Raw genomic sequence first — 14509 nt, 5'->3', positions numbered from 1 at the left:
GGCTGATTAGGAGCAATCCCGCTCCACTCCTCTGTGCGTTGCTAGAACCATCCACTGAAAGTATCCATCTTTTGATGTTTTCGGGAGTGGCCTCTTCTTCTTGCTCATGCTCTGGTTCAGAAGTTTCAAGGATGAAATCAGCTAGGACCTGAGCTTTAATAGCTGGTCTTGGTCGGAATTCTATTTGATGCTCACTTAGCTCGACTGCCCAGGATACCAGTCTTCCGGCCAAGTCTGGTCGGTGCAGTATTTTCTTCAAGGGAAAATTTGTCAGTACTGCAATAGGATGTGACTGAAAATATGGTCTCAGTTTTTTGGCTGCTATGACCAAGGCCAAAGCTTGCTTATCCACTTCTGGATATCTTGTTTCAGCATCAAAGAGCACATGGCTCACATAGTAAACCGGGTTTTGCTGTTTTCCTTCCTCTTGCACTAATACCGCACTAAATTATTCTGCTCCAAGTCAAGAGTTAGTGATTTATTTTGTGATAGACAAAATCACTTCAAGATTACAATGTTGGAAGGTTAATTGGCTTAGCTTTGTTGGATTTAAGGTTCTAAATTCTAATCAATCAGTGTTAACTTCTATCCCTACTTATTATATCTTTTGTTTTAGTATTTCGAAACAAGTTTGTCTCAAAATTAGATTATTGGGCTTCTAAGCTTTAGAATGTGAACACAGGTGAATCTTCAAACCTTTCTTTAATAAATTGGGATTGAACATACCTTCTCGTCTATCAGAGGGATTGAAATTTGGGCAAGCTTTTCATCATAATCAAGTGCTTCACCAATGGTAATACTTAAACGCATCCACCCAGTGTAACTTGAGCGAACTTGCAACCAAGGTTTAAAGTATCGGTATTGAGTATCATATTGGTCAAATGATTTTAAGAAACGTATCATCCTATATCGAGTATTATATCGCTCTAACTAATGTATTTTAGTGTAATTCAATAGAGAGACGTATCGCGATGTATCATATCGGTTGGGTCAAATATGAATACATATCGACTAGTATCGCATGGTATCGTGAGATACTTTAAACCTTGCCTACAACCACTGGTCCAGGTCTAATCCAGAGATGACCCAAACTAGGATCTTAGCATCCAGCTTAAGAGCTAATCTTGATCGCGAGACTTAACACCTCATTATTTCTGCTTAGACAAATAACCTTCCAATTGAAAGCCATCTAAAACTGAAAACATTTCACAGAATTCGAAGGAATTGATCATGCACACTACTATGAATCAAATTCCCAGCCTCTTCTTTTTCTGGATCAAATTGAGATTGAGACACATCACAGCTCTAGTGGCTTTGAAACTGCCTATTACATAATAAATATTTCATGTCCTTATTATCATAATGGGTACCAAATACAAATAATAAAAACAAAACATTATGTAAAAATAAGAATGAAAATAGATACCAAAAACCCTAAGAAAACAATAATAATAATAAAAAGCACTTCTATTAGCAGGTTTAAATGCAATATCTCCAAGACAAGAAGAAGAATTACCTACCACTCACCCACAATATATTTTCTTCATACTCCTAACTATATAAAATAATGTTACCTATATCAAATAATTTGAATATGCGTTTTCCAGTTCTGCACACGGTATCATTTCCCCTAATAAATGTGTCGCATTTCCATTTTTCATCCTCCATTTTCTCCTATTGCTTTAAACTTCTGAATAAATACTGTGTTAACATCAGTAAGTGAACTGAGGCACTGTCGGTTCTTCAGTGAGCAAAAACAGCACTAATCATCTCAATTTCATAGATGCAAAGTTTGTTGCCAGATTCATGGCCTCCTCAACATGTGATGCATCTGTTCCCTGAAATTAAATCACCAAAACATTAGCTACATCAGGTATAATTAACCATGAAGTATCTTTGTTGAACTTATGTGCGGGAGTTTCCAGAGGAACTGGGCCCTCAATTACAGGTGACGCTGCTAACCTGGCCTTGAGCGCAGCCACGTTTTCCTATGCCACCCCTCCCATTGAGAGGTCCCATGGCCGCTGTCAACCACTCTAACACCTCCAACCCTTTGCTCTTATCTCCTTTCTCTGGTACCTTGGCACAAACTACAGCCTTGTTTGTGTCTTCATCTGTGCTAAATAACATAATTGATATTTGCTGTGAATGGTAAACAGGTAAGTCAGCTTTCTACCAAAAACACACACACACACATACAAAAAACAGTAAGTTGGCAAATTTTTCAGGCCTGTGGATGGAAAAGCAAGTTTTGGGCCATGCTATACCAATGCATGGCTAAAGAACTCAGGGAAGATCTAACAGACCCTTTTGACGCAAATATTCATGAATCTTAAGACTACCTGCATTTCATAGGCACATCAATGCACAGAGTTGTGAATGCTGCTCCTGCCTCTGCCCTTTTTTTATCCTACGCCCCCACTCCCCCCCCCCTTCTTTTCGTGTGTGCGTAAGCAGTGACTTGTAGTGTCTTAAACAATAGCTTCATCACCACTAGCATAATCTAATCCAACAAACTCCCGTGTTTGTTCAAATTGGAAAGGAGGATAGAGGAACATTTAAGAATAAATATTACTTCTTTACCAAAGGATTAATTCAAAATATTAGTTCGCTGCTACCAACCTTCTGATCCGCAGTTTTTAGAACTGCTTCCCGTATTGCCTCTGCATCCAAACCAACGGTCACGTGAGTGACACAGAAAGCTTTTCCATCAGAAGCTGCAACTTCTGCTGTCTCAGTAGCCACCTTCAGTGCTTTCTGAAGATTCTCCTGGGCAATTTTCTTCTGTGCTTTCCTCACTTGATCCTAAATTAAAGCAAGTAATTCAATTCCTATTTCAAGACTAGAGGCTGCTCATTGAAAGAAAAAGATCTTCCAAAAATGAAAGAAGAAAAAAAAAGCATTGTTTTCTTTTCTCCTGTCCAAGGCATACTACCTTCAGTTGGGAAATCTTCAATTCAAGATCTGCTTTCATAGCTGCAGGAATAGTGGCCGACTGCACCCGACCCTTTATTGAAGCCACTTTCTGTTGAAGAATTAAAGAGACACCCCCACCCCCAGAAGACGAAAAAAATCAGGGTATATTCTCACAAGATAGCCAGTGCAAATTGCCAATATAAAGTACTGCATTATCTCCAAATTAAGAAAACCATATCACAAAGAAGAGTAATGAACAAATGTCAGTACAATTTAGGGTAAAGCATGTGTTTTCCTGACAACTTCAAATTAATCAACTTGTCCAGATATGGATTAATCATCATTTTAGTGTTTACACATCATATTTGCTATGTATTGCTTATTTGTATTGTTCTTGGTTCCAAAAGTGTATCAACATGCCTTGACCATTTCAATGTATATACATAGTATTTGATGTATAAATCTGACACTACGTGATAAAGTATATCTCTGAAAATCATCAGAACGATATAATAGATGATACTGATACTTTAAACATTGCCCATACTCTGTTGGTAGTTATTAAAGGACTTTTCAGGTCTCCAACAATATAGATCCAATCTATTCACGGGTGTGAGTGGATCTACCCTTATTAAAAGCTACGTTATCAACATATCCATAAATCAATGATGAAGCCATCTATAAAATAAAGAAGCTTTTCTACAGCTACAATGCTATTATATCATTGTGACTATATACATTACAAATACTTCACAACTATTGAAAAACCATATAAATAGTGTTAAACTGAAGTAGAAACGAGGCATAAAACCAGCCTAGCAAGGTTGTGGGAAGTGACTGCAGGCAGCCTGGTCCGGTAATGTGGCACGTTTTTGTTGGTTTAATAAAGCATCAAAATAAGGCAAGCCCCACTACAAATAAAAGCATGAATGAAAGAAAAAAGGGAAAATTACGAGATTAGACAAAATCATGTTTCTCTTTACAAAACTAACCACCAATTGTCTCAGCTAACAAAATTAGAGAAAATTGGGTTTCCATTTACAAAAATCAACAAAATGATGTCATCTCCACTCTTACCTACATTTTGAACATTTTCACACCTTATGTTGTCCCCTCCCCTTCCTTCCTTCCTCCACCGGCTATCTTTTCCGATCAAGGCGTTGTACTTGAACCACCACTACTAGGCTCATACACCCATGTGGTCCCACTTCCGCCATCTGCAGGACCATGGTATGAACGCGAGGCACTACAGGGACTATCATATTCGTATGGGACTAAAACCAGCAGATCCAGGTCATTTTCACCACTTGCAGAACCGCCTTATAATACTAAGGTGGTTTTGTAGAACCATATATATAAAGGTGGTTCTGCCAATGAAGAGGAGGCTTTTTTATCCAAAAATTAATTGGTTTTTTAGTTGCGCTTAGAAATCGGCTGGTGGGTTAAAGCCAAACCTAGAATCCTTTAATGGTTTCATGGAGATCATTGTTTTAACTCGAATATATTGGGAACTTACAGCATTAGCAAATTTTGGGTTTCACTCTGTGATCTCTTAGAAATTTCGTTCCTCTGTTTGTTTTCTCATGAGTATCTCCTTCCTCCACCATGGAAGATTCTCATTCATCCAAATTGAAGGCACAAGGGGCTGGGTGGTGGAACTTGGAAGTGGTGTCAGCCCCGGTGATGGTGACTGTGGCTGCAACAATGTTAGCCTTGACTAGGATGATAGTGGTTGAGGATGAGAAAACTTGTTATGAAGGACTAACATTGGGGACAGGTGTTAGAAAGAGATCTGTGAAGATACATGACTAAAGGAAGAAAGTGGCGTCTGGACAGAGAGTCATGGTTGTAGGCGAGAGAAGAGGGTCGGAGTGGTGGATGGATGGATCATGGCGATAATGGGGGAATAGTGGAAGAACTAAGGGTAAATTGTTAAAAGACAGGTAATGGTGAGGCAGGAACTGTTTTGGTTATTTCTGTAAATGTAAACCTAATCCTACACATTTTTGTTGACAAAAACAATCAGTTGCTAGTTTTGTAAAAGAAAAGATATTTTTGTCTAATTTTGTAGTTTTCCCAAGAAAAAAAGACCAAAACAATGTTCACATAGACAGTTTCACAGCCAGCACCTCATCCAGGAATGCTTTTTAGAGATATTGTGGGCCTGTCAAGTGCAAAAAAGATTTATTTTGCTTTAGAAAGTACGTTTTATTTCAAACGGGTAGAACTTTTAAATTCAGTTTGTTATTATTTTAGGAGTTCGTATCTTGATGTTTCACTGAGTTTTTTTTTTTTTTTGGGTTGCTAGGCTTTTATTTAGCAGTTTCTTGTTTCTTAGCTTCTATTTCTGAATTACCAAAAAAAAGCTTCTATTTCTGACAATTTCCATTTTACAAAGCTTTGGCCAAATTACAAACAGGCCCTTTTCATTGCAACAGAATATCAGAATTCAGAGAACAACAGGTTGCTAATGCTTAAGGAGTAATCCATGGTTAACAGCTGAGATGGCTATGGGTCATAGCCTAGGGCTGAGATAGTCCGCACCCTTTCTTCATCTACAACTCTCTTTTTTTTCTTTTTCTTTCTTAACACTTGTTCCTAGTAAACAAGAAGAGGTGGGGCACAGAGGGCCGCAGGAAGGAAAGCAATAGAAGTTTCAATTGCATATTGTTCATCCTTACATTGTTGATTGTGGCAACACTTGATCTGCAACTGGTTTCCCAGATTGAAACGACTTCTGCATTACCTATGGTTTAGAATTTCAGTATGTTCTTTACATATGTCGTTCATGTTTTAATAACCATACTAAGGTTTTCAAGTTCCCTCCATGTCAGTATGACAACACCCACCTAGACACAGCAAAAGGGACTAATATTTTCCAATTTACTTCTTGCAGCAGTTCCCCCATCTTTTATTTTTGTTGTGTTTGTCGGTTTGAAGGTGGAGGATTATCAACAATGATAGAGATCATGTGTGAGGTGTTCTTATGTTTCACAGGTGGGGAAATAGCAAATTCCACATAGCAAAGAAAGGTCGCAAGTTAATACGTGATAGTTAAGGATATGTATGATGGTTCAGTGACAAATGTAAGAATAGTGGGGGACAAAGTAATGAATTCCCAATTACAGTTGGGTTACATCAAGGATCAACTTTAAGCTCATATCTATTTGCACTTATAATGAATGAATTAACCAAAGACATTCAAGACAAGGTTTCTTGGTGCATGCTTTTTGCTGATGATATTGTGTTGATAGATGAGACTCAAGTATGGATTAATACCAAATTAGAATCTTGTAGAGCAGCTTTGGAATCAAGAGGCTTTAAACTAAGTAGACCAAAAACAGAATATCTAGGGTGAAACTCAACGATAAGGGGATTCCTCAGAGTGATTGTTTTAAGTACATTGGTTCAATCATAAATAAAAAAAGGTGATATAGAGGATATGTTTTCCAAATAATCGAAATAGGGTGGATGAAGCGGAGAGGTGCGTCCGGGATCTCGTGTGATCGACATATTCCATTAAAGCTTAGAGAAAAATTCTAATAGGACTGTAGTTCGACCAGCTATGATGTACAGTCCAGAGTTTTGGGCTTTTAAAAAGAATCATGTAAATAAACTCAGTGAAGCAAAAATGAAGATGCTAAGATGGATGAGTGGCAAAACAAAGAAGGATAAGATAAGGAATGATCATATTAGAGTTGGTCCAGGAGTTGCTCCCATAAGTGAAAAGCTACGAGAAAGCCGTTTGAGGAGTCCTTTAAATGCCCTTGTACGGAGAAGTGATATAATCCAAATTGAAGAAACATGGAGAGCTAGGGGCAGACCTAAGATAACCTTAAGAGAAGTGGTGAGAAAGGATATGCATAACTTAAGCCTTGTATCTAGCATGGCCTAATTGGAGGGCAAGAATCCATGTAGTCGACCCCATTTAGTCGGGAAAAGACATATTGTTATTGTTGAAATAGAGTGATGAGAAATAGACAAGACAAAAGAAGCATCCAATGACTTAAAAAAATTCAAAAGTAATAGGCACAGAAATTTCAGTATCACAGCAATAAAATTTCCAATTATGGTGCAATACATGAACAAAGAGTGGCTACCTTCTCCAACAAGCTGAAATCTGCTTTAGATGCATCGCTAATCTCTTGATCCAGTGAGCAGGCCAACTCCATTGCCTTGAAAGCAGAATCAAGTGTAACGGCAGTTATTCTCCGAACACCCTTTGCAATTCCCTCCTCGGACAAAAGAGAAAATGCTTTAGCCTCTCGAGTATTTGATATATGGGTCCCTGTATATATATATATAGGAGAAATTGGGATAAGAGTTTAGAGGAAAGCCCCAAGATCAAAAAATACAAAGAAAAGTGTAACATAACATGCTTGTTGGCCAAGTTTCAAAATCCAATGCTTTTCTGGGGGGGGGGGGGGGAATTTTCCGGGATTGCAGATAAAGATTTTATATGGGAAAAGATGGCACAAAAAAAGCTGAAAAGAAGAGATTAAAGGGAACCACGAAATAACATAATCTGATTCTTCTACATTTGTAACATACACAGAAAATGCACTGGATAAATCTTACTAAAAGACAAACATTCAATTCAAAACATTAATAAAATTTTCTTTCATGCATGTATAAGCAGCAATTAGATTGAATTACCATTGCAGGTCTCAGAGAAACCTGCATTGGTATAGTTGCTCCATTGTGATCCACTGGCTGTAATTCAAGTTGGACACCACCTACCTGTGTAGCAGGAGTCAAAAGTTATGTACATTCTCCATGGATATCTCACAGTGGTGAGAGCTGCATGCAATGCGTAGACCTTTGTCTTTTATCTTTTATTCTTATAAAAGCAGTAGCAAGATGATACCCATTAAATACAGGCAAAAGGATCTTTACATGACTCAACCAGAAAGGGGATTCCTCATCAGCCAACTTGTCCCAGTGGAAAGATGTGGCAATTCCAACCATCGAATGCACAAGACATGGCTGGATTTACCAACCGCCAATCATGGAACATCCAAAGCATTGGAATATACCCTCATGGTAGTCCAGGATTTTCAGTGCTGTATATAACCATTTAGCCAATTCCATTAGAAATGAAAGATAATGTGAACAGGGGCCTGGGAACAAAATTCAGGGACCTATCTGACTTTCCATGTCAGATATATGGGTCATACAGGAGGACCTTCCTTGGGGAGCCATCCGAGACAGATTCTTATGCACATAGCAAATCCTCCACTTTTATGAGTAGATAAATAATACAAAAATCACATATATGGAAAAGTAGAATGAACAATCTCTCCTCCGTTGGGTATTGCCGTAACAATGTCAGATTGGAAAATTACTGCTTGTTTCCTAAATTATTCTTAACCTGGAGCACGCTGACAGCATCATCAGTATCACAATCAATTAAAAGAGAAGGGCTTGAATAGTCTTTCATATGGACAAATGCCTTAATAGCTTTTGGGAGCGTGGAAACACGTTAACAGTGCACGCAACAAAACATAAAACTGACCTCCACAAAGTTCTGCTGAGATTGATGACCATTCTTTGTTTTCTGGATTAGCCAGGAGATTCTCCACCTTTTGACCAATTGCTACGATCCTTACAGGGTCAGGGTAGACCTGCAACAACATAAAACAAAAAATAATGGATCAACAATAAACCTACTGACCAAACATAGTACCTTCAATGCACAAACAGCCTTCACACAATGATAAGAAAATAGTAAAAGCTTACTTCTCCAAATACAGCTCGTAAACCAAGTATACGTTTGGCATCAGCAAGGGTAGCCTCCTTGGCATAAACATCCAATTCATCCTTGATTTGCTGGTTCACAATTGACTCAATCTTCCTCAAATCATCAGGATGGATGGGCTTTCCTGCTCAAAGATCCAGGAGATTACAAAAAGATAGTGAGTGCACCTCAACAGAGCTATCTTAAAAGAGTAAGTATTACCATGGGAAAAATCAAATCTTAATTTTTCAGGAAGAACAATGGATCCCTTCTGGTCAACGTGATCGCCAAGGACCTCCTGCCATCATTTCACAAATGTTTAGACAAATGCAGATAAATTTACGAAAAAGTTGAGTGGCCGCAGGCGCATAGCTAAAGCAGCAACATTGTCTTACCCTGAGAGCAAAGTTTAGCATATGTGTACAGGTGTGGTTAGGCGCAATGAGAGTACGCCTGTCATAGTCAACCTGTTCACGTAAAGCAATGGAAACTTTGACAAACAATTCTTATTAAAAAAATAAAAAATAAAAAAAAGAAAGAAGAAGAGAGAAAAACTATTTTAAAAAAGGAATAGCAGATGGAATGCATGTATGACCTTGCAGATTACTTTATCACCAACACAAAACCTGCCTTTTTCTCCAGAAATAGAACCAATATGGAGGACAAAACCACCATAAATTTGAGCATTAAGCACTTGCAGTGAACCACTTGAGCTTCCAATTGATCCAGTATCAAATATCTGAAACCACAATCATATAAAGTCGGATAAATGAACAATATTACTTTCAACAAGTGGAATGTAGACCAAAAATCTAGGAAGAAAGCAATATCTGAGATCAAAGTCAGCTGTGCTGATCCACTCCAGTCTGCTCCTACTCAATAATGTGACGTATCTTATCATCCAGGCATAATATGCCATTGCATCCAATTCAATCCCAACACTTGAAGACCTTACTAAGATGGAATTCCAAAAATGTTATCTATTTGTGCTACATATACTACTGATTAGATTCTCTCTCCACTTGAAGGTTAATCCCCCAACATACGGTACCTGTCAAGTATAGTTGCAAATTTAAATTGTATTGTCCATTGCAATCATGCACCAAGGCGACCACCACAACAGAGAGGGTAAAAGAAAAACAAGATTACACCAACCAAGTGGCACGACACCTGCCTAGGAGCCAAGGTCATGAACGAGTTTGTATGATGAGGCTTCTATAGTTACTATTGGCCACTATATAAGTGCCCCACCCGCCCCAGTTTTGCCTAACTTTCTGTTCCATCCCATCTTCAAATAGAATTGAACCTATCAGATAATATAAACTATATATATAGTTATGAAGAGGCAATTATGGATCAAACTGAAATCCACACATTACCAGATGATGGCTTACACAAGTGGCCTACAAAGACTTAAACAAATACTTCCATCCCATCCAACAGCTGGGGTGTCAACGGTATGGTGCGAGCCGGTTTGAGTTTGGACTTCTCGTTTCGTGCGGCACCACGCCCAAACATGGACCATTAGCCGAATTGCAGTTGTAATCCGGTTTCAGTTTGGGCTTACAGTTTGGGTTCGGTTTGGATTGGTTTCGAGACCATTACGAACCCATTATTGAGCCATTACAGTCTCTTCCAAATTAGAAAATATATTGGTCTTGGATCTTCCCCCTTGGGTTTAAGGCCCAAACCAACCAACCTCTTTAAATAGTAAAATAAACTCATAATTATTATTATTATTATTTTTTTTTTTTGGGGGGGGGGGGGAACACATGAGATATCAATGTAGAAACATAAATGGCTATCATTTCAACACAGGTGATACTTCCATCAGTTCGGTCCTAGAATTGGCACCCTACCAGCAGGAGATGCCTCCTTCAGTACTGGTCGAGTGCAACCTCCCCCCCAAAAAAAAAAAATGGAAAGAAAGAAGGGAGAACACACAGGTGCAAGTATGAAGTGATATACAGGCAGGACAAAATGGTAGGTGCGCAAGATAATTCGTATAGGTACAAAGATTTAATAGATAATTTCACCTGTAAATCTGCTTCCAGTGTAGAAGAAAGCATTAACATTTGGGTAGTGGCTTGAATCTCAACAAAAGATTTTTCAGATAGAAAACTTTCATAGAAAACAATTCAAAATTCAAATCCCTTTGCCTTCTTTTGGTTCTTTCATATAGAAAGAAATTAAGTGGAATGCATACGATACTGCTATGGCACCAAAGCTTCAAACTCAACTTTGAATTAATTCGTTCCACAAAGAAGATGATTATTCTAGAAAACTATTAAAACTTCTGTAGATATAGTTAACCAAGCATCTCTTTGGAGGCTTCTTGCTGTTGCCTGGGATCCAGGTCTGTCCAAAGCCTTGTGTTCCTAGATGCTGTTGATATGTGGGTCATTATAAAACAGGCAATAACTAACCAGGAGGATGCAATACCTGTCCACCTTGCTCAGCATAGAAGCTTGTTGTTTCCAGAACAAAGCCCACTTCATCACCAGAAACAGCACTCTCCACAAACTCTGAACCGGTATATATGGCTTTTATGACAGTCTCATGATCCTGGAAATAGTATAAAAATTTCAAATGGAGAACCAAAAATGCATCTGAGTTGAACTAATATGAGTTATCTAAATCAAAAGATTACATTAAAATGTTTTAATGTAGAGAACACAAGAAAAAAAGAAGAGATGGAATACGATAGCATTTAATTAAAGATGACAAATAATCCAAAATGAAAGCCATCTTCCTGAAAATTTTAAAACCCCTCTTTATTTGTTCAGTTAACATTCTCTTAAAACACTTCCATCTGAACCTAGACACATATGCTGTGTCTATAAAAGAGCAATACCTTACTAATATCTAATACAATTGTCATTAATCTCCATAAAACCAAGAGTGCTGACCTGAAACCATATAAACTTGCTGCTATCATCAGTTGTAGCTACTCCTCTCCTGCGCAACTCTGAGGTGGCATCAGCATCCATGGCAATTGTACCACCAGCTTGCTGCCAAAAATTGATATCAGCACATGTCACCAGGTAAAAGTGTGTAACACATATAAACAATTCACAGTATACTCCCTATAAATCTAACACATAAAGAAGCTTCTGAGGCTATGGAATTTCATCAGAGAAGTACAAGGACAGCGCATCATCCCATTCCAAAAGTCTAACCCTACCTACTTCCACGGATCAAGATTCAATCTGAGGCTACCTCAAAATAGTGAGTTGGACCAAAATCTAGGTGAGATATTAACTTTGTTCTTTTTTTTGGGAACTTGATCCATCTCAAGGGGTATAGGTCACTTGGGGCTGAAACTTGCTGTTATTCAGACCATTTGAACATAGTGGTACCCTCAAATTTATGAAAAAAAACAAGTGTAAATGAGAGTTCCATTTTGGACCCCAAGGTGGAAACTGCTACGCTGAACTAAATGCCTAAAATGCCCTATTATACACATAACATACTCATACAAAGCCCTTAACTCATGCATTAGTGTTCAAACAAGTCTGCATGCAATATATACATGTTAAAAGTTCAAATTACAATCCAAAGCGACAACATGAGACACTCTGGTCTAATGTTCCATATGATGCCACATTACCAGTATGTGCGAAGCAGCTGGAGTTGTCAATATTCAATATAATGTAATGGTATTACTAGATCTGAAGAATCTTTTTGGCTTCCATGATTTATTCCAACGATGATAGAATTTTTTGATTCATCATTCAAGAATCATTAACCATTCTACAGACGAATTTTTGTCGCGCCTGAACGGATCAGGTTACAACACGTGTTGTTTAGAAAATCCAACGGCTTATATAGAAGGATATTATTTCTAGCTTTTCAAGTTCAGAAGTTTTCTACCTTACAACTAGCACCCTAAGAAAACACTTTTCTTTCTCTAAAGAAAAAAGATATAGAATTTTAATTATTAGAATATTGGAATGATAAAAGCATAAATAGAATAGAAATTCAAACGTAATAAAATGAAAAATGAAATTAACAGAAAACTTTCATTTTGAATTATTTATTAATATTTTTTAATAAAATAAAAATAGACTACAAAATATAAGATACTAGATTTGAGAAAAATATCTGGCAGCACTTCTGTGGCAGTATCCATAGATTGGTTGTACCAGCAAGCTAATCTTCAGAAACCCAAAACCAGCAAGAACCAGTCTTAAGAGCTTTGGACCAACAAGGGTTGGAATTAGTTAATTTAATATTTTATTTTCGGGTTACCAACATAGTGATAAGTTAGAGTTAGACTTTAAGTAGCATTTTGTTTTAAGTTTCATATCTCATACTTCAACTAGGGTATATATTTTTCACCCTATCTAAATACATGCTTGTAACCTGGCCATTATTATAGTCAACTTGATAACTGTTGAGTTATCTCTATGATTTGATACTGGAGAGTTTGTGCCTGGTGCATTTCAGTCCTTTGCCCTGCAATTCTCCCCTTCATATTTCAATTCTCCAAATTGTTAAGCCCACTACAGCAGACCTACTCCCAGGTCCACGATAGCTTCTCCACCCAAAAATCTGGCAAAATATCTGAAGAAATTGCGAGATTAGAGCTGGCAGCAGGAACTTAGGCAAAACCAGCAAAACTTAAGGGATACGTGCTCCTTTTGTAGACTTGTTTGGTTGAGATCCTGAGTTCTTGACTGACTTGGTATGGTTCTCAATATTGCCCCGGGTTTTTGTTCTACGCCTACCCCCCCACCTTCACCAGGTAAGGGGGGGGGGGAGAAGGAGAGTGTAGGAGAAATAAAAATGCAATAAAAGAAAACCAGAGAGTAACATAACCCATCTAAACTAATCAATGACTAAAGTGTATGCAGACCATGGTAAATCTCCCGACATCTAGAGAAGTATAATGCAATGGATCCCTAACCCTATCCTCTTGATGTAGTCAACAGTTCTCATAGTATAACTGGCATCTACAAGAAAATAAATGAAGAGCAGATCAACACCTTATTCTGAGCACTCCTAGATCTTCTCCTTGCTTCCTCCATGGCAGTATTAAAGCCATCCACATCAACTGTTAGACCTCGTTCTTCTGCCATAAGCTGATTAATAAAAGGTAAGCTGGATCTGATGTCTATAGTTCTACCAAACCAGCATTATCACAAAAGAAAATATCTACTACTAGAAATACCTGAGTCAGATCCAATGGAAACCCATAGGTGTCCCACAAAGCAAAAGCATCCTGCAATCAAAAGGCTATCAAAGACACTCAGCCAAGGCTAGTCAGCTAACTAAAATACCCCAAAAAGAAAATACAACTAAGAACCCTGACAGTTCCCCACAATAATGAAGTTCAAAACTTTGACCAAGATGGGAAGGTAGAAAAAATGTGTCTATTGTGGTGAGGACTGAAATCAAAAGCGCTATGAGAACTAGAAACATACCACATTTTGGAACCATTCTCAGTCAAGATATCATATATACAAACTTTGGAACCATTCTCAGTTGAAACAATCTGCTATAGGGACAAGATGAGAAATGGGCAAAATGGTGCAAAACTTCTTGAAAACCCCCTTTTTTCTTCAAACTTTTAAAAATTGCAGAAAAGGGCCTCTCCTTATATTGTACAGCATATGTCACAAACAAGAGCACTTAAATAACATTTGAAGAGGAAAAACAAAAGCATTGAACTTTTCAACTCTGAAAGCCGAACTGGAAATGCTAAAACTTGTGCACAGTTGAGTTTTCCACATAAAAATGAGCCATTAACTATGAACATTATGGAAGTGCATTATGCAAGATGGTGGTGTTCTACTTTTTCTTTCTAAAACAGACTGTTGCCATCTGATTGTCAGAAATAGAGTATTCAAAAAA

The 14509-nt window shown here is 37.9% G+C and overlaps 1 protein-coding gene across 1 annotated transcript in view; it reads right to left on the bottom strand.

Annotated features, from left to right (window-relative positions):
• Positions 1-1446: 1446 nt before the first annotated feature.
• The window catches only part of ALATS (Alanyl-tRNA synthetase), a 42018-nt gene continuing 28955 nt past the window's right edge, over positions 1447-14509 (bottom strand). Inside the window, exons 10-23 of the mRNA XM_089157098.1 lie at positions 13827-13877; positions 13642-13737; positions 11563-11664; positions 11096-11218; positions 9249-9392; positions 9049-9120; positions 8876-8951; positions 8656-8798; positions 8432-8540; positions 7017-7204; positions 2936-3025; positions 2623-2805; positions 1963-2142; positions 1447-1838 (exon numbers count right to left, since the gene is read on the bottom strand). Coding sequence (XP_089013224.1) covers positions 1767-1838; positions 1963-2142; positions 2623-2805; positions 2936-3025; positions 7017-7204; positions 8432-8540; positions 8656-8798; positions 8876-8951; positions 9049-9120; positions 9249-9392; positions 11096-11218; positions 11563-11664; positions 13642-13737; positions 13827-13877 — 1629 coding nt within the window. The 3' untranslated portion in view covers positions 1447-1766. The remainder of the gene's footprint in view (positions 1839-1962; positions 2143-2622; positions 2806-2935; positions 3026-7016; positions 7205-8431; positions 8541-8655; positions 8799-8875; positions 8952-9048; positions 9121-9248; positions 9393-11095; positions 11219-11562; positions 11665-13641; positions 13738-13826; positions 13878-14509) is intronic.

The sequence above is a fragment of the Hakea prostrata genome, chromosome 5, assembly GCF_041222555.1.
Source record: "Hakea prostrata isolate BN-2017 chromosome 5, UWA_Hpros_2, whole genome shotgun sequence".
NCBI lineage: Eukaryota > Viridiplantae > Streptophyta > Magnoliopsida > Proteales > Proteaceae > Hakea > Hakea prostrata.
Note: the sequence above shows the minus strand (reverse complement) of the source record. Positions and strands in the feature narration are given on the sequence as shown.